At 37.6% G+C, this 20,222-nt stretch overlaps 5 protein-coding genes across 8 annotated transcripts; 1 reads left to right on the plus strand and 4 right to left on the minus strand.

Annotated features, from left to right (window-relative positions):
- Window positions 1-4,098: 4,098 nt before the first annotated feature.
- Window positions 4,099-10,005, minus strand: LOC131024220 (pentatricopeptide repeat-containing protein At1g06140, mitochondrial-like). 4 transcript variants are annotated; one of them, XM_057953728.1, is made up of 4 exons: window positions 7,930-10,005; window positions 7,732-7,845; window positions 7,316-7,377; window positions 4,099-5,852 (listed from the first exon to the last, which is right to left on the minus strand). In XM_057953728.1, the coding sequence occupies exon 1, from the start codon at window positions 9,905-9,907 to the stop codon at window positions 7,985-7,987; it is 1,923 nt and encodes a 640-aa protein (XP_057809711.1). In that variant the 5' UTR covers window positions 9,908-10,005; the 3' UTR covers window positions 4,099-5,852; window positions 7,316-7,377; window positions 7,732-7,845; window positions 7,930-7,984. The 4 variants fall into 4 exon arrangements, with proteins under 4 accessions (XP_057809711.1, XP_057809712.1, XP_057809713.1 ...); XM_057953729.1 differs by having other exon boundaries at window positions 7,316-7,396; XM_057953730.1 differs by lacking the exon at window positions 7,316-7,377 and having other exon boundaries at window positions 4,099-5,848.
- LOC131025703 (DELLA protein RGL1-like) lies at window positions 4,220-5,887 on the plus strand. Its single transcript, XM_057955494.1, has one exon. The coding sequence runs from the start codon at window positions 4,220-4,222 to the stop codon at window positions 5,885-5,887; it is 1,668 nt and encodes a 555-aa protein (XP_057811477.1).
- An 844-nt stretch (window positions 10,006-10,849) lies between the features above and the next one.
- Window positions 10,850-12,307, minus strand: LOC131025704 (DELLA protein RGL2-like). Its single transcript, XM_057955495.1, has one exon. The coding sequence runs from the start codon at window positions 12,305-12,307 to the stop codon at window positions 10,850-10,852; it is 1,458 nt and encodes a 485-aa protein (XP_057811478.1).
- A 1,240-nt stretch (window positions 12,308-13,547) lies between these two features.
- On the minus strand, window positions 13,548-15,656 carry LOC131024222 (GRAS family protein RAM1-like). Its single transcript, XM_057953731.1, has one exon. It carries the CDS (start codon window positions 15,277-15,279, stop codon window positions 13,693-13,695), a length of 1,587 nt encoding a protein of 528 aa, XP_057809714.1. The 5' UTR covers window positions 15,280-15,656; the 3' UTR covers window positions 13,548-13,692.
- A 1,839-nt stretch (window positions 15,657-17,495) lies between these two features.
- On the minus strand, window positions 17,496-19,202 carry LOC131025705 (DELLA protein RGL1-like). The gene has a single exon (XM_057955497.1). The coding sequence runs from the start codon at window positions 19,200-19,202 to the stop codon at window positions 17,496-17,498; it is 1,707 nt and encodes a 568-aa protein (XP_057811480.1).
- Between the last annotated feature and the right edge of the window lie 1,020 nt (window positions 19,203-20,222).

Below are 20,222 nucleotides of genomic sequence, written 5' to 3' on the forward strand. Positions count from 1 at the left end.
AACCGATCTTCAATATTCCTCTTTGATGTGCCTCGCTAATTAAGTGTTAAAATCTCAAAGGAAATTTTGTAATTATCTTCATCATGAATTCATGATATGTGTTAAATCCCTCGTACAATATTGAAATTAGTGTGGAGATAAAAGTATGATGTAATTTTTTAATTAATTGTCAAGTTAGCTTCCAGCGAGACACGCCACCTTCAGGTGGTCGGAATTTTGAATCGGGCTATAAACTGATCAAAGGAGATAAGTTTAGGCATATTTGCAATATTTGTAAATTCGGTTTAAAATGTTACAATGAGCTTAAAGTTCTTGATCTCTCTCTCTCTATTGCATGATCTTGTTTTTAGTCAGTAGTTTGGGATATGATTTAATTGCATGAGCTTGTGTTTATAATTATACCTTTGTAGTCATCTCGTACGTATTCATTTGTTTTCTTCTTTTTTGTCAGCATAGTTCCATTTTTTTCTTGTCTGAAAACAATGTTATTTTTGTTCTTGTAGGCTAACAGACATCAAGACAGTTGTAGGTAATTCAAAAGATATTATTGTCAGGGTTTCAATACTTTGTAGGAATCATCAGTTTAGGCTACGAACCTATTTATGACCTTTCTATGATGGCTAAAACTAGTAAACTACCATCATCATCTTCACTATCAGAACACCATTGCAGCAGCTTCTTGATTAAACTTTACCAATTCTCAATTCAAATATGCTAATCCACAGTTAGCATATAATCATGATTTGAATTTAATAGAACGAATGCACTTAAATGTATCTATTAATTAGCCCTCGTGACTATTAATTTGCACTGTTTTTTTGCATGATCTTGTGTTTACAGGTCAATATAATACATTTGTAATAATGCCAAAATTAATTTGTTTTCTTCTTTTGGTCAGCATAGTTTTCAATTACTTTCTTGTATGAAAACAAGGTGAGTTTTTGTTTTGTCGGATGAATGTCTCCAATATTTCATAACACCAGCCTTTTCTTGCTTGTTTATTTCCACCTATCATCAAATAGGTGATTCCATCAACTTTATAATACTCCCTCCGTCCACGAAATGAGTATCCATATTTCCTTTTTCGTCCGTCCACGAAATGAGTACTCATTTCCCTTTTTGGCAAGTGTACCCCACACATCTCTTTACTTAATACACTCAAAAAGTGGGACCCTTAAACTATTCACACTATACTCCATACATTTCTTAAAACCCGTGCCGTCCACAAATGAGTACTCATTTCGTGGACGGAGGGAGTATATATTTATTATAAAATCGTCTTATTTTATTTTGATACGTCCGTATATTTAATTTAAGAATAATAGTGTAATATGATATACTGTTATTATTATTATAGAACTATCCACTCTCACAAATTTTATCATTTTTTTTTTTTTTTTGATCGGTCAAAGTCATGTTAGATGTTAGTAGTTAGTTCCCCATCCACTCCAAGAACCACCTTATCTCTCCATTCACCAAACTCCACCTTATATCTCCAATCACCAATTCGTTCCCAAGAGGGATCGAACTCGAGTCACTTCACTTAAGTGAGGACCCGGTGGCCAGTGGGCTAAGCCCCCTGGTTCTCACAAATTTTATCATACCTATAAATAATATCCTTATTTTAATTTTTAATATATATATATATATATATATATATAGGGAGAGGTTCAAGAAAGAACCATAAATAAAAGAAGATCGGAGAACCATTTTCAGCCATTCGATCATCAAGATCTACGGTGGATGCATCATCTTGTTGGATGAATGCAGATTCTGGGTTCGAATCCTGAAGGGAGCATTTTTTTTAAAAAAATTTAGTGCATTAATTTTAACAACAAATGCATTAATTTTTACAGTAGATGCATTAGATTTGATGGTTCTCCCGTTCTCACAAATAATGTAGTTCTCTCTAGAACCACACCCTATATATATATATATATTTGATACTATAAAATAAGAATCATTTTCTATCTAAAATTCTTAAAAAATGTGCTAAGGTGTGTATTGTTTTTGGTGTGTGTGTGTTTTTTTTTAAATTACACAAGTAAATAAGAAAATATAATGACAGCAAGGTGGACTCAAATCCAAGACTTCAGGCCTTGGGCATTAATCACCTTCTGCTAGGCCAACACATGCACACATAGTTTCATTTGTTTAATTACTAGTAGGATGGTACGTGTGATCCACGTAAAAAAATATTACTACTAGTTTAAATAATAAATATATATGTAAAAATTGGTCAATTATAAATTTAGAGATAAAAAACTCTTATATTATATCAAGATTTATAATAAATAAATATATATATATATATATAAATAAAAAATTTGAATATTAAAAACTTTTATTTTATTTTTTAATTTTTTTTTCATTCGGTGGTCGCCTTCATTATACATATAATGCATATAATTAAATACAAATATATATAATATTGCAAACAAAAATATGCATTGCACTAAGTGATCCATCATGTACCTCTCGCCGCTGCTCACTGCTTGTTGTCTTAATTATGCATATAATTGACACAAATATGCATAAAGTTGCACACAAAAATGTATATAGTTAAACACAGATGTACATTGCACTAGATGATGTGGCAACATCATGCATATTTGGTTGCAAAGTTATGCATATTTGTGTTTATATATAAGCGTTTTTATTCTTATTTTACCTCTGTGTGTATTTTGACTTGGAGGCATCTGCCATGTATCGCGTTTTTAGTGCGTCACATAAATAATCCTAGAGAAATCGTATGTAAATGTATGAATTGCGAAAATTAAAATTTTTGCTACTTATGAGATTCAAACTTAGGACCATAAATTCATTAAACAGAGTGATGAATCAACCGTAGATCTTGATGATCTAAGGATTGAAAATAGTTCTTATTTTATATTGTAAAATGTATTTTTATTTTAACCTTCCTCTACGTGTATATATGAAATTAAAAAGATATCCTTCAAAAAATTAGAATGAGTAAGGATATTAAAAGTATAATCAATATATATATATATATATATAGGGGTGGGCTACCGTGAGAGCACATCTTAAAATAAGAAATAAGATCAATTTTTAATGTATGAATTTTATGTAGAACACGTATGAATTCGTTGTATAAATGTATGCATTGTGAAAAATAAATTTTTGCTATCTTTGAGATTCGAACTCAGGACCATAAATCCATCCAACAGGATTACGAATCAACCGTAGATCTTGATGATCTAAGGGCTGAAAATGATTCTTATTTTATATCTTAAGAAATGCTCTTATTTTAGCCATTCCCTATATATATATATATATATATATATATATATATACACTTTAATAATATTAATATTATAGATAAATAGATACGTATGATAAGGATATACTAATAGATAAATTAATGGTTCTTTTATAATAGATATAGATTTAAATCTAAAAAAAGTAATGTGCGTGATACGTACTAGGGATGGCAATGGGTTGAATTTGGATCAAATCTTATAAATATCATATCCAAATCCGTTTTATTTTCAGAGATTCGGATTCGCCCCAGATTCAACGGGTCTAAAAATTGAGATCCAAATCCATATCCTTTAGATCCGCGGGTCTACGGATCTACTGTTGTATTGATTTTTAATATTTATTTATGTTTTTTATATTTATATCTAATATTTATGTTCGATATTTATATTGTGTAAAGTGTTAGTATTGTGTATTGATTTTTAAAGTATGAGTATTGTGTATTGATTTTTAAAGTATTAGTATTGTGTATTGATTTTTAATATATATATTTATCTTTTATATTATTAAATAAGTAAATAAATAATATATATTAAAAATCGGGTCCACGGGTCGGATCTAGGGCGGATCCAGATCTAAAAATTCAAGATCCAGATCTAGATTCGTTTTATAAATTGAGATCCAGATCCGACGTAGATCTGTTGGGTCAAAATTTTTGAGATCCAGACCATAAAAAACGGTTCCGGATCCATAGATCTGGGCCGGATCCAATATCCATTGCCATACGCATACATACCATCCTGCTGGTGTGATGTCTCAAGTTGGATAAAATGACTATTCTTTTAGTTTGCAAACAGCAAACATAACACAGCTGTAGGGTAATTGGAGCATATTGTTGTCTTTAAATTGAAAGAGAAGTCTGTAAACTTACTTATAAAAAGAGATGTGTGTATTTTCAAAAACAATTCAAATATCTCAAACAGTTGTTCAAGTCACAAAAATGTCTAGTTCTAGCAAGGCTTTTGAGAGAGAAAATTATATGCAAGATTCAGTGGAAGACGTTCCTTACCAGTGTGAACTCGACTACTTTCAAGAAGACAAGAGCTTCTGTGAGTCTGATCTGCTCTTTTACGAAGAGCTACAAATCCTGGCTCATTTTGGAGCTCTTGATGATCTGTATCTTGACAAAGCTTCTCCACCATTTCAAGCTTGTAGGGATGGCTTTTTCGCGACGCCTTCCAGCAACAAGGCTCAAGATTGGCAGCCAAACGAAGAGAAGAGGCCGTATGCATTTCCTTCCGCGGCCATGGAGATTCTGAGACACTACAGAAGCAGAGCTGGTGCAGCAGATGGCGGATTAGAGAGAGATGAGGGAAAGAGACAAAGCCAACGGGCATCCCCTCCAACGTTGCTGTCGGTTAGTCAGCTGATCGAGCTGGCCGTGAGGAGCTTCATCCATTCCAATTCTGAAAATGGAAATGATTTCCATCTCTCTGCTGTCATCCATCAGGATAAAACCCCCTTTTCAAGCCTCTCCAGAGGCGAGTCTGAAGATATTCGGCTCGTGCAGGATCTCCTGTCGTGTGCTCGGGCAGTGTGCAATCACCGCTATGCTTGTGCAAGTGAACTCCTCAAGGAGTTCAGCAAGCTGAGCTCTGGCTCGACGAATGTGATGCAACGTCTGGTGTACTGCTTTGCTGAATCTCTTCGTGACAAGATCGAGATTGAGACACGAGGATCAGTGAATACTAGGCCACTACAACTCATACCTCCAATCTCAGCCACAGCTTCCTTCATCGAAAAATTACATTTCAACCAGGTTATGCAGTTTGCCGGTGTTCAAGCGGTACTAGATCACTTATCATCGCGTAGAAAAGTACATGTTGTCGATTTTGGACTCTACGGTGGTCTAAGACACTCCATCTTAATGCAAGCTCTAGCTACTAGCTCTGAACGTCCCCTTCAGCATCTCAAGATTACTGCTGTAGCAACTCAGTCGAATCTTCTGACCGAGGAGGAAGCAGGTGCTCGACTAGAAAACTTGGCCAAGTCCTTGAATCTGAGCTTCTCTTTCCACGTGATCAGCTTCGAGGATATCCTGAGTCTTCAGCAGAGTGTGCTTCGCCTAGATCCTGAAGAAACAGTCGTCGTTCAAGCAGCACACGCCTTGAGGTTTATGATTCCAAAGCTTGAAAACTTGATGACAGTCATCAGAAGCATCGACCCTCACGTGATGATCATCACTGAAGTCGAAGCTAATGTTGATTCTCCAGTTTTTGTCAACCGCTTCGTTGAAGCTCTCTTTTACTTCGGCGCTGGTTTTGACTACTTGCAGTATTGTCTGAAGGATGATCTCGCAGCGAGAGCGTACGTCGAATCCAAACTCTATAGCCCTTCGATAAGACACATTGTTGCAGCTGAGGAAGAGGAGAGGAAGTTCAGATTTGTAGGCATCAATTTCTGGAGGGAGACTTTTGCAAGGTTTGGCATGGAGGAGACAGAGCTGAGCAAACTAGCCCTCAATCATGCGAATTCTGTGCTTAACAAGTTCGACTGTCGCGATTCTTGCAAACTTGGCCTTAATGGGAACACCCTCATTGTTGGCTGGAAGGATACACCAATATTTTCACTATCTGCATGGAAGTTTCAGAAGATAAGAACAATATGAAAGATCAGCATATTGGTTTCTGTTTCTATCATCTTTTCTCACTTTTTTTTTACCGTTAATTTGCATGCTTCGAAGGGGCATATTACATATCATTTTGATCTGATGATTGTTTGATTTGAGCTGTTTTCATGAACCAAAACATGAGAATTTAAAGCTTAGAGATTCACTGTGAAGAACTTGCTCTAAGGATTACTAGAACTTCATTCAATGACTGTTGATCCTCTCTCTCTCTCCAATCTTACAAAAGAATTTCACTCATGAACAGACAAATCGGTATACGATTACAAGATATGAAAGTTCCAAAACATATGATCAATGTGAAAGTTCAGAAATTGGCTTCTATCCCCATGATCTTTTCTTTTCTTTTCTTTTCTTTTCTTTTTTAGTCGGTAAGTAAGACGCTTCATCTCCAACCAATAGGTCGGGATTCGAGTCACCTAGAGGGTATATGTGCGAGAGTGTGCGAGTCATTTTGTATTTATTCAAAAACATATTAGTAGTATTATTTTTTTGGGATAATTGCGTGAAAATACACAAACTTTGCCAAAAATTCATATTTAACGCGAAGTTAGGATTTTACATTTTAATACACCAACTTTCGTTGTTGTCCAAATTTAACACGACTTAATTCTTAAAAATTCAAAAAATAACCCCTTTTAGTAAATAATTATACAAAGACTCACTTATGTTATTATTTGAGACATTTAAACCAAAACAAGATATTTCCTTATGATGTTTTCTTTTAATCTTTGATCCGCGCCTAAAATGGTTTAAAAGAAAAAACATCATAAGGAAATATCTTGTTTTGGTTTAAATGTCCCAAATTATAACATAAGTGGGTCTTTGTATAATTATTTACAAAAATGGGTTGTTTTTTGAATTTTTAAGAATTAAGTCGTGTCAAATTTGGACAACAACGAAAGTTGGTGTATTAAAATGTAAAATCCTAACTTCGCGTCAAATATGAATTTTTGGCAAAGTTTGTGTATTTAGGTGCAATTTTCCCTATTTTTTTTCAATTTAGTGTAGCTTTGGAATTACTGTTTTTCTGAACGTCTTTTTACAGTCAGAATAACTAGCATGCTTCACAACGACATGATGATGAAATTGAGATTTATTTAAAAAGAAAAAGGAAAAAACATCCCTTGAAAGCACAAAAACACATACTAAGGGCACGGAACTCGAAAAGAGATCGTTAAACAAAAGGAACCAATCCTAGGAAACGCCTAAGACATCAAACACAACTACAAATAAACAGCATAGTCGTCCATTTCATCAAATAAACAGGATGCTTCACAACGACATGTTACATATTATTTTGATCTAAGTACTATTTCATGCTGCTGTTTTTAAGAGCCGAAACTTGAGAATTTTACAGCTTATAGAGATTCACACTGAATAACTTGCTCAGGGATTACTAAGTTTTACCTCATTCTGTTGTTGTTGATCCTCTCTCTCCTAGAAAAAAGTCCACTTATGTGCAGACAAATCTGTTTACAATAACTACATCTGTTGATATATAGAAAAAGAAAGCTGTTGATAGAAGTTTCTCTTGTTTTTGTAACTACTCTTTGTCCATTTCCATATATATAGCAAAATGGATTCTAGGAAATGTAAATGGTTACACAACTAACATCCTAAATCATCACAAATCAAATCTAATCTTCCAAAATAAGCAAACTAATCTACTGGCTAGCTATTTTTAGATTTTTCAGCATTTTAGAAATTTGAATACACCCAAAACAGCATAACAAGCTAAGAAATATAATTTTCAGCTTTTATATTTTTATAGTGTCTCACCATATTAGAGGGACAGAAGCAGTAATTACTTATATGGTACTCACCCTGTAAATCTCATGGTAAAGATGCGATTGCTTCAAGACTCTGATGCGTACAAGCGACAATATCGTTCGTGTATCCATATTTCTGTATATTTCTTTGATCATTGTAACATCTTCCTGTTCCAGAGCTCATCAATTTCAGATGCAACTATTTTAAAAACTAATAGTCGAAGTTTCGAAGATAAGAAAGAAATATGGAACCTGAAAATTTTCCGATGCATATCAGCTTTTCGCATAAGAGTCAGCATCATCCAAGCTATATCTCCATCAAATGCACAAAATCAAAATTATAATAAGTTAGCTTCATTGTTGAAACTAGTTCATCTAGCATCGCATAAATTGAGATCGAGCAAGGATGTGACTTGTCAGCAACGACGAAACTATGAGCTGCACCGTTCATGCTGATCCAGCTACATCCAGGAACTTTTCTCAACCCTCTTCTTCTCATGACCTGCCTAACTTCAGCCACGACGTCCCACCTCTTTGAAGATGCGTATAAATTAGAAAGTGAGACATAATTCGAGGAGTTGTCCGGTTCCATCATGATGAGGGACTTGTAGGCCAGTTCCTGCATTTCAGAGTTTCCATGGAGTGCAGAAGCACTTAAAAGAGCACCCCAAATGCTAGGACTCGGTTCAACAAGCATGTTCTTGATGAAATCCAGTGCTTTATCAAGTTGCCCTGATTTACCAAACATATCAACCATACAAGCACAGATCTCGACTGTAGGCTTGATCTTGTAATCGGTAACAACAGAATCGTATATTCTTAGCCCATCGCGTATCAATCCTGACTTTGAGCACGCAGAAAGAACTCCAACAACTACTGTTGTGTCGGGTTTGATTCCATCTTGAAGCATCTTATCAAACAAAATGACCGCGTTCTGACCTTGGCCGTGTAATCCGCACCCACAGATGATTGAACTCCAGGAAATTGCATCCTTTTGAGTGCATTCATGTTCGAACACTTGAGCTGCATAACTCAAACTCCCACATTTGGAATACATATCGATCAAAGCGTTGCAGAGAGAGAGGTCGCGATTCAACTCCCTCCTAACTGCAAAGCCATGAATCTGCTTACCTCCCATCAAACCAGCAATGGAACTACAAGCGGGCAAAATAGCAACAAGAGACACCTTGTTTGGCCCGTCATCATCTCTACACTGCATTTTGCGGAAAAGAAACAATGCATCATCAAATCTCCCACAATGTGCATAGCCATTGATTATTGCAGTCCAAGCATACACATTCATCCACTTCATTCTATCAAAAACTCTTCTTCCCACATCAACTTTACCATTCTTTGAGTACATATCAATCAAACAGCATCCAAGATGAACGTCGCCACCCGGCGCAGAACTCGAATCCAACTCGTTTCTAACGATGTAACAATGCAGCTCCCTTCCGTGATCACCGTTGCCACCACATGATGAAAGGAGCGTGGAGACGGTAAATGCGTCGAATTTCAAGCCTTCCATCTGCATTTCTCTCACGATGTCCCATAGTCCCAATCTACAGACAGAGCTATTCCAACTTCCCTTCGCATAACCAGATATCAACGCATTCCAAGAAGACACATTCTTCAGAGGCATTTCGTCGAACACTTTCAAGGAATCATCAAAACATCCACATTTCTCGTACATAGACATCAATGAATTCCCCGCCACAGTATCCAACACCAACCCACTCTTCAAGCTCATCCCATGAACCATTTTCCCAAGCAAAATCTCCCCAAATTCCCCAACAATCTTGAACATCACAGAGAAGGTGAAGTCATCCACCACGCCAAAATCAGAATTGTCGCACATTTTCCTGAAAACATCCAAACTTTCTCGAAACATCTTGTTTTTCCCATAACCACTAAGCAGAGTGTTGCAGACATGCGTGTTCTTGAACAAGAGCGAGTCGAAAACCGATTGCCCATCAAATGGGCGTCTGAATTGACAATACGAGAAGATGAGCTTCTGCGCGATGAGGGAATGCTGCGTGAGGCCCAGGCGCTGAGTTCTGGCGTGGGATTGAGAGGTGAGTTTCAGCGATTGGGTTTCGATTGAGAGTTCAAGCAGTTTGAGGAGAGAGATTGAGGGATCAATTTCTGTGGCGGTAGCATGAAAGAGTGAACTGGTCTGGGTCGATCTGAAGCAACCCCTCAGCGCTGGGATCATAGGGATATTGATCATATGAATTGGTGCTCAATTGTTGCCTGAGATAAGCAGAGAAGAGACGTATTTTCTTCGTTGCTGCTGCTTATCATCTATTGGCGGGAACGATTGATTCAGTTCTATTTTGTATTTTCATGAATTACAAGCATATATATACGCTTCTTTCTCTCTCCTCCAACAAAATAATCTCTCAGATCACAATCACAAAATATTTATCGTATTATGAAATACATGAATTTTAATAAAATATGAATGAAGTTATTAATAGAGTAATTGTGCGGACCGTACTACTATAAATAAAAATGACAAATTTTTTATGGACGGATTAAAAAAATGTGATAAACTTTTAGTAGAGTTTAGATTATTGCAATTGAAAGTTCGTTCAAACATTCAAGGAGATATTACTCCAATCTCTATCTCTCACTACCTATTTAGATCTTTATTAGATTAAAGCTTGTTTGAGCTGGTTTGTAAAGCTTGTTAGTTAAACGAACCAAGTTTTGGCTAGTTGATGAACAAATTCTTTAAGTGATTTAGTTTAAAAATATAAAATAATTATTAGTATAATTTATATATCTATATTAAAATTAGTAATAATTGTATTAAATTTCTAATTTAATTATATAATTGTAGATAAAATAATCTAATTTTGAAAGAAAATTATTATTATTTTAAATATATATCTAAACTTAAAAAGCTCGTTCAAACTTAAATGAATAAGCTCACGAGTAGCCGATGGTATTCGACTCGTTTTGGTTACACCCTTCAAAATCCAAGCATATATTAGTTCCCCAATACCAAGCGAGAATATCATGTTTTTACTTTCTAGCCTCTAATTCTCGAGGCAACATATGCAGATTACAAGCTATCAGCATTTTAGCATTCTTCCACACAAATGAAGAAACAAGAAATAATGCAGATAGTCATTCAAATACAACAGAAAACAAAGCATGCATCATCTCAAAATGTCCATGCAGAGACAGAACTGAGAGGAGTCCCCTTCCAACCAATAGTCAAGCACTTACCATCCCTATACAAGGTGCAGAACCTCCCACACGCCAAGCTCTGCAGCCCGATACACGCCTGATCCACAGACGACGAGCTCAGCTCCACCTCCTCCAATCCATAGCGCGCGAAAAACGCCCTCCACACCTTAATGCTCACATGCCTAAACTTCCTCTCTTCTCCATCGGCCGCCAGGATGTTCTTGATGGATGATCCGAACCAGCACGACTCCACCTCCACTCTTCTGGCCTCGTCGTGCTTGAAACAGCACTCCAACGAGTCGAAGAACACCCCGAAGAAGAAGAGGCTCTCCACAAAGCGCTCTACAAAAGTGGGAGAATTGCAGTTGGCCTCAAGTTCAGTAAGGATCATTACACATGGATTGAGAGTCCTCATCACTGTCATCAGATGATCCAGCTGCTCCACCCTCCCAACGTGATTCGCAAGAACATAGGGCGCGTACACAACAACAGGTTCATCAGCATGAGCATGAAACAGGGCGTGGTTGAGGTCCGAGAAATCAGCCACCATCAGTGTCTCGAATGTGAATTCCAAGTTGAGAGAACGAGCAAAGCCCGCGAGCTGCCTGCCCGTCTCTTGGATGATCGACCTCCATTTGGTCCCCACAGCTGTGATCCTGAGGCTCTGAACAGGGTGCTCTGTTCGGGATGCAAGATCCTGCATCAGGATGATCCACTGCACTCCACTTCTGATCTCGAGGTCGATTATTTGTATCGTTCCATTCCTTTCCACGTGATCCAAAATGGCTTGAACTCCCACCAGTTTGGTCACCTGAGCAAGAGGGTGCTCTTTCTGAAACGAAAGAAACAGATTGATGTTCGGAAACATCACAGATTCCACAGGATTTGGAAGATTAATGTCCTCAACATTTTTCACTATGATTCTCCCGGTTTCATTAGCAATCTTCTCAAAGAGTGCTCTTGAGAAGTAGAAAGCCAACCTCTGTATAGGAGTGCCGGTGGAGAAACTCTCTACGTCACACTCCTTCAAGAACTTGAGTGCGCGTTCATACTGGTTATCGGCCACTTTCTCTGCACATGAGAGCAGACTCTGGATTAGGCGAACCCCTTGAGAGTTTTGGCCACAATGGGCTAAGGAGTGGCTAGGATACGGATGCTTGATGGAGTGGATGAACCTCTCTGCAGCCACTCTAATAGTTTCTTCAGTTGATGAGGTCTGATCATCAGCAGATTCCATCTCGTACCCATGTTTCATGGGGACCTCAAAATATTCTGTTGAGAACGCGTAGTTTTGTCGGCTCTTGGGCTCAATATCAGTCACCCCTCTCGTCTCATCATCGTGCAGTTCACAAGGGAGGGAGACAATATCCTCGTACACACATTGTTGGTGGTTCTGAGATATGGCAAAATCAGATTTCTCAGCATCAAACATTGTGTTCAGAGCCTCAAAACTGTGGAAACTTTAGATGTAATACAATAACTTTTGTTACAATTGTTTTCGAATGCTGCCGTCTTTTGTTCTATGATTATAACAATGCACAATGATCTAATACATGGATAGATTATGAGAGAGAGCGAGATCCTTAAAAAGTTTCTGAATGCGGCAGGCAAAACACCAAAATGAAGACAAAAGTTGATGAAAATAATGCAGTCAGATATTAAAGAGTGAGTGATGAAACCAAAGTGGCCCTCAATATTCCTAAGATGCAATTTCACCATTGTAGTAAGTATGCCAATTTTTTTACAAATGTAATCTATTGTTAACTCTTGTTTAGCAAGAATCTGTTTTATTGCTTCCGAACTGTTCTCTTGTAGCAGCATATGCTAAATCTTTGTCCTTTTAGGCTACGATTACTCTAATTTATCATGGAAAAGAATGGATAACAAAAATTTATGCCTTTAAATGTCCTATTTCTTTTCCAACATTTGACACAAAAGCATTTTTTTTTTTTGAAGCGACACAAAATAAGGATGAATAATATATTCATCATTGAAGTAAAAATAAGGAAGGAAAAATGCTTTTGTGTCAAATGTTGGGAAAGAAATAAGATATTTAAAGACATAAATTTTTGTTATCCATCATTTTCCATGGATAAATTAAAGTAAACGCAGCCTTAATTGTTAATGATCTAGCTGTTATATACAAACACATTTGACTGTTAGAGTTTGACAATATCTTGATATATGGAAATCCATTTTCTAGTGTACCAGTTGTTTATATATGATTTACCCACAGCATGAACATGTACTGCTCTTTTTTGAAATGGAGAAAATACTCTAAAAGATGAAGATTGTTCAATGATATCCAAAATAATCTATTGTAACAACAGTACATCAAAATAAAAAGGGTTAATAGTGTTTTATGTTCCGAACTTTCAGCGTTTTCCACAAAATATCCCGAATTTTCATTTTTCCCTAAAAAATCCCGAATTTTCAATTTTTTTCATAAAATATCTCGCTTAATGAAATGTTTTGGGGACCGTCATTGTTGAAAAACCATATTAGCAACCAACATTTTTGAAAAACGCTGAAAGTTCGGGTTTTTTGTCATCAATCCGTCATTGAATTTTGTATAGCGGGATATTTCATGGAATAAACTGAAAACTCAGAATTTTTTAAGAGAAAATGAAAGTTCGGGACATTTTATGAAAAACGCTGAAAGTTTGGGACATAAAACAGTATTAACCCAAAGAAAAGTAACCATATCTTTTCACAATTAGAAACAGAGGGAGGAAAATAAAATAAAAACTCCATCTGAATAGAGGAAGACAAAAAATAAACAAAGTTGTAACAGCAACACAACAGGGGTCTGAAAGGTCAGTGTTTGGGAAGCTTCCAAGCAGATAGTGAAGTAAGCGGCGTCCCCTTCCAACCAACGGTTAGGCATCCACCGTTCCTGCACAATGTGATGGAGCTCCCATACGAGAAATCTCGGAGCAGCAAATTCGCTTGCTCCAGAGACGAGAAGCTCAGTTCCGTCTCCAGCACTCCAAAACCATCAAAAGAAGCCCTCCAAACATGTATAGGAACATGCCTCAGCATCATCTCATCTCCTTCAGCTGCCAACACATTGTTTATGGATGACCTAAACAACGTGGACTCGATATCCATTCTACTCGTCTCTTCACCCTTCAAACACTCTGCCAGAGAATCGAACAATGCACCAAACATAAACAAGCTCTCAACAAAACGCTCTGTGAAGCTCGGAGAGTTACAGTTGGCCTCCATTTCCGTGACCACCATGATACAAGGCCTCAGGCTTTTGATGACCTCCATCACATGATTAAGACGGTCAGCCCTTCCAACCATCGTCACCAGACTGTAGGCTGCATAAACAACGACAGCTTCATCAGCATCGAGCTCAAACAGGTCTTGATTCAGCTCTAAAACATCCTCCACCACCACTACCCCAAAAGTGAACTTCAAGCTCACAGACTCAGCAAAGCTTGCCAGTTGCCTACCCGTCTCCTCCAGAATCGACTTTTTTGAGCTGGTCCCAACAGCAGTGATCTTGAGATGCTGGATAGGATGCTCACTTGGCGCAGAAGCATCCTGCATAAACTGCACCCACTGCACTCCACTCCTGATCTCAAGATCAACGATGTGGATCCTTCTCGCCTTATCCAGATAATGTAGAATGGTGTGGCTTCCGACTAGATTGGTAATCTGAGTGACAGGAAACTGCTTGAAATAAATAGGAATCGAATTCACACACTTTGTTGGCTCTAAATGCCTGACCACCAGTTTCTTCTTCTCGTGTTGCTTCTTTTCTCTATCTTCATTAGCAATCTTCAAACTGAGTGCTTCAGAGAGATAGAAAGCTAATCTCTGAATAGGAGTGCCAGTAGCAGAACTCATCTCCCCACACGCATTCAAGAATCTGATTGCACGTTCGTGCTGCTTCTTTGCTACATTCTCAGCACAAGACAGAAGATTTTGGACGAGTTGAACTTCTTTAGAGGATTCCTCATTATAGAGCTCATTGCTTCCTTCAGAAACGGCGCAGATGAGCTTTCCTGCAGCCAGTTTGATGGTTTTTTCAATGGAAAACGAGGCACGAGCCATATCTGATATTTTGTCACTATCATCTCTCAGGTGCCTCCTCCTACTGTATTTCCTCAGAACTTGGAAGGATTCAGAAGGGGACGCGCCTGCTCGACTCTTCTTAGGCTCAATCACCTCTGTGTCCTTGCACTTGATTCCAATGAGCCTCATCATCTCGTCCTCGCATGATTGGAAGGGAGGAGACAAGACATCCAGGTACAGATCATCCAACTCCTGCAGATGCTGTTGTCGTTCGTAGATTTGATGTTTAACCATCTCATCATCCGCAAGATCAAAGCTGTTCATCCAGGCTTCAACTCCATCAGTTTCACTTTTTTCTGATGATTTCTTGTGTTCCATTTCTGATCAGTTAGATACTGTGGTTACAGTCAAATTTCTCAGCATGAAACATTCTGATTTGCTAAACTGACTTCTCGTATGAAAAATCTATTATATATGTAGAATCCAACAAGTTTACCATATTTATATTCAACATAGTAAAATGAAAACAGGGATCTGTAATAACTCAAGCAAATTCCTTGTTGAAAGCAAAATATGTGAAGGGGTTTAATATTTTCTAATAGTGAAGGGCAATGATCAAAACTGATACATCCAACTGTACTTTTCAGCAAAACATAGGATGTTATTCTGTCACATTATATGCAAGTTAAACATAAGAAAAACAGGCAGATCAACAACGACAAAAACAATGCAGGCGAAATGAATCATTGATATAACCAAAGTGATTCTGAATTTCCTAAGATATGTCTGGGACAGCTCTGATCAATTCCTTTACAAGATTCACAAGGCCAAAACCTCTGGCAATTGGCTCCAAGACATCATCTTTTCCAGGAGCAAACTCTAGCAGCAGCTTCATCCATTCTCCTGTCCAGGACCTGTCTACTCCTAAAGTAACAACTCATGATCATTGATTCCCAATATGGCAAAGTCACTATATACTTTATGGAAGGGGCAGCAAATGCAATACCACATTGTTCAACACCAACTGAATGGTTAGGAACTGTAGGAAACCAAGGGAGAAAGAATTGCTGCTTTGTTGTGGGATTCGTCATGCAAGACCATTACAGCTAGTCAATAATCTTCTTCCTCGGTTTGGCCTTGTGTTTCAGTCATGAGAACTGAATGATAACGGGAGAGAACAAGTCCATGAAAGCATCAGAATGGATTATTTAGTGCCACCTGCGGCACACGAGCCTTGCTCTGTTGAAAATAGAATCATCTGGCACATGTACGAGGATCTCTCATAGCAGCTCGTCTCTATGTGAGTTCTCGAGTTCAGATCTAAGCATTTATCGCCAACCATCTGCATATCAAAAGAAGCTTTGTACCCAAAATGTACTCTGCTTTCAAAGAAATATTATGTAGTATTATGGTGATCACTGATATGTAGAAATTTCCACCATTTGAATAAGCATAGCTTAGATATCTTACAAAATCATCTCTCCTAGTCATTATAGGTTGATTGGTTTAGCAAATTAATAATTTCTATATGAATGTAGGAATACAATGGAAAGATTTAACTTAGATGTCTTACACCATCAACATGTAGACTGTAAGCTTACTTTCAGAACCAAATCTTGTGTATTAGTATAACAAAATTAATGTCTAGTACATAAATGTAGGAATAAATGTGATTGACAAGACCTGTATCTGCAGCACTTGTACATCTACAAGTAGCCCAAACTTAAATTAGAAATATCTATGTATTGATTTGTGTGTGTGCAAATGCTCTCTCTCTCTCCCTCATTTGGAAAAAAAGAACATGTTGTAACACAAGCAATGAAACAACACACATAATTCAATTTGCAGATATAAAGAAGGCTGCTCACTGATGCATTTGAGTTTCCTTCTTCTTTACTAAGCGTGTTTGAAACGCTTCCATCAAATAAAATAACACTGATTACACGTACAATGTATGCTCTTTGCAAGTCTATATAAAACCAGTCTTCGTATAAACTCTTTCTGTCACTCTCCTTCGAGGTCGGGTTCATACTGGTTATCGGCTACTTTCTCTTCACAAAACAGAAGATTCTGGACTAGAGCTCGGATATGGATGGTCGAGCTCATTGCAAAACTGGATCAACATCTCTGCAGCCACTCTGAGTTGATCAGATTGCATCTCGTGGGTCCTTTAAGGCTTCATCACATGATTGAAAAGGATACAAGATGGATTTATTCTATGGTACCGAATGATTAGAACAATGTATGGCGACTAAGACATGGATAGATTATGCCAGAAAGATATAGCAGATCATACAACATTAAAAGTTTCAAATTAAGACAAAGACTGACAAAGCAATGCAGTCAGATAACGAGTGAGTGATAAAACCAAAGTGGCCTCAAATTTCCTAAGATGAAAGCACATGAAAATTTCTATAGGTTCAAACGTAAGAAAAGACATAATTGATTAAACTTCACCAAGAATACACAACAATATGCATAGATTCTACTTCATTTGACTAAATCATTCAACAAATAAATGTACACTAAAATCAAGAACAATTGGCATATACAAGCTGCTGCCAAAGTTCTTCTCACAAACTGACTAACAGAAACTACATAGGATTATCATAGTTATCGGGCACACTAAACCTCCATGCAGAGATAGAACTCATTGGTGTCCCTTTCCACCCAATGATCAAGCTCTTCCCATCGATACCGAAAGTGAAGAAGCTTCCAGAAGCAAAGTTCTTCACCACGAGGTTCGCCTGATACACCGAGGACATACTCAACTCCGTCTCCTCAAACCCAAAACGCGAAAAAAAGGACCTCCAAACACTCATCCTCACATGCCGGATCTTCCTCTCCCTCCCCTCAGTCGCAACCACATTCCTTATCGATGAACCAAAGCATGTGGCTTCAGCAATGCATCTCTGCTCCACATTCCTCACACAATCCGCCATGGACTCAAAGTAAGCGCCGTAGAAGAAGAGAGCTTCCACAAATCTGTCCACAAAAATTGGAGAGTTGCAATTCGTCTCCACTTCAGCAACCACCATCACACGAAAGCTAAGGCTTCTCATCACCTTCATCACGTGTTCCAGCCTATCTGGCCGTCCGATCATGTGGGTCAGAGTGTACTCCGCGTAGACTGAAACAACTTCCTCTCTGTCTATCTGAAAACATTTTTCATTGAGCTCTAACAAATCCTCCACCATGACTACATCAAAAGAGAACGACAAGCCCAACGACTGAGCAGAACTGACCAGTCGCCTGCCTGTTGCCTCAACACTCGCCCTCATCTCCCCCCCAACACATACAGCGCTAATCCTGAGACACTCTATTGGAACCCCACATCTATCCACAAGAGCTTGCATCAAAATAATGCAATGTATACCTTTCCTAATCTCAAAATCAATGAAATGTACCTTCCTTGCTTCACCTACATTATCCACCACAGCTTGAATCCCTGCAAATTTGGTGATCTGAGAGATAGGCAGCTCTTTGTGAAACGCCATCGTGGTCTCATCCGGGCTCCTCACGGCAATCAGAGGATCCTCGACCTTCTTCCCCAAACCTTTTGGCGTGATTTGCCCCGTTTCCCTATCAATCTTCTCATACAAACCTTCAGCGAAATAGAACACCAATCTTTGGATCACACTGCCTGTAGCAGAGCTCATTCTATCACACTCGAGCAGAAGCTCGCACGCCTCCTCGTACTGCTTCTTGTCCACTTTCTCCGCGCATGATAGCAGGGTCTCCACGAGGCGAACTCCTTCACAATCCTCTCCAGAGTGGCACAGAATCGAGCTCGGATATGGGTGGCAGAGCACAGAGAGTTCATCACTCACTTTGGAGGATGATTTGATGAACTTCTCAGCACCTAACTGAATCAAAGTCTCAACAGATGGGCTGAAAATCATTTGACTTTCTCTTTCATAACTTGCGAAAGTCATATTCTCACCATTTAATCTTCTGCACCTGCTTGCATACTTCTTAAGAATCTGAAATGGTTTTTGGGGGGATTTGACAGAAACAACTCTTTTCAACTCATCACCACATGAACAAAATTGTGGTGTATTATCATGATACAAGTTATCTAAACTCGTATATTCGACCTCGCTCCCATATGCAACATAGTCTGCATGAGCAGTATCATCAGCAGAAGAACTCTTCCCGCGGCCATAAGAATCGATATCCATATCCATAGCTACCTCTACCGCCTCTTCATCTCCATATTGCTTCACTAAATTCTCCAAGCTGTGATCATCTACAGTCCCATAGCTATAGAATCTCTCGTTTTGGAAAATACTACTCAACATTTTCAATATCTACAACGAAATTTAGAATTCAAACTATACTTAATTGAACAATATATGTTACCATGAAATTTCTCTAATCTTCTTGTTGACAGTGAACTTTTTAACATTAATATCAAGAGTTTTGACACATTCTATAATGCAATATTAAACTACATTTTCAGCACAGCCAGCAATTTGTGGTTGTGTATTTAACTCCGCCAACTATTTCTTGACATCATTAATTAAACATTAACCACTGTGTAACAGGAAAAATCCGAAGAAATCACGACAAAAAACATAATATTTGTAAAGATAAGTTTCTCAGCAGGCTAAGACACAAGAAATGATTAAAAATAAAACTGCTAATTGCATCAATCACGCATAATTTTTAGGTATTAGATATACTCTAAATTCTCAAATGGGAAAATTTGCATCCCCTTTTGTCCTTTTGATCTCATACTATTTCATTTGGATCCAAACAAGAAAGATGAACACGTAGCAATTATAAAAATATTAAGCTAAACAAACATTAACAAGCACGTTACGAATAGCCAAAAATCAATAGAAGAACAAATGAATCTATACAAAATTAAGGCTGTTTTCCAACTATACGATGAGAAATAAACAGTTTGGCAGTGATCTCACCAAGAAAATAAAAACTTAGAAGACCTTGAGCCAATTCAAAATTGAGAAATAAACAGTTGCCATAATTCGATTTTAGAAAATACTACTAATAGCTTGACTAGAGGGTGTTTGGCTAAGCTTATTTCTAATACTACTATCTTATAAGCTCCAATAATTTATATACTTTATTCCTATTGTAAAAGAGTATCACATCTAGAATGTCACGAATTTAAAAAAAAAAAAAATTGGTACATCACGTGTTAAACAAAAACTAGTTTGTTGCCCGGTTGAAATTCGACGGAAATTAATTATTATATATAAATTTGTTAATAATTGTAAATATAAATTTGATAATTATACAATCTCCAGATTAAGAACTTCGTTTATATAGTTGTATTCATTTTAAACTCAATTAAA

Source organism: Salvia miltiorrhiza, chromosome 5, assembly GCF_028751815.1.
Source record: "Salvia miltiorrhiza cultivar Shanhuang (shh) chromosome 5, IMPLAD_Smil_shh, whole genome shotgun sequence".
In the NCBI taxonomy this organism is placed as follows: Eukaryota; Viridiplantae; Streptophyta; class Magnoliopsida; order Lamiales; family Lamiaceae; genus Salvia; species Salvia miltiorrhiza.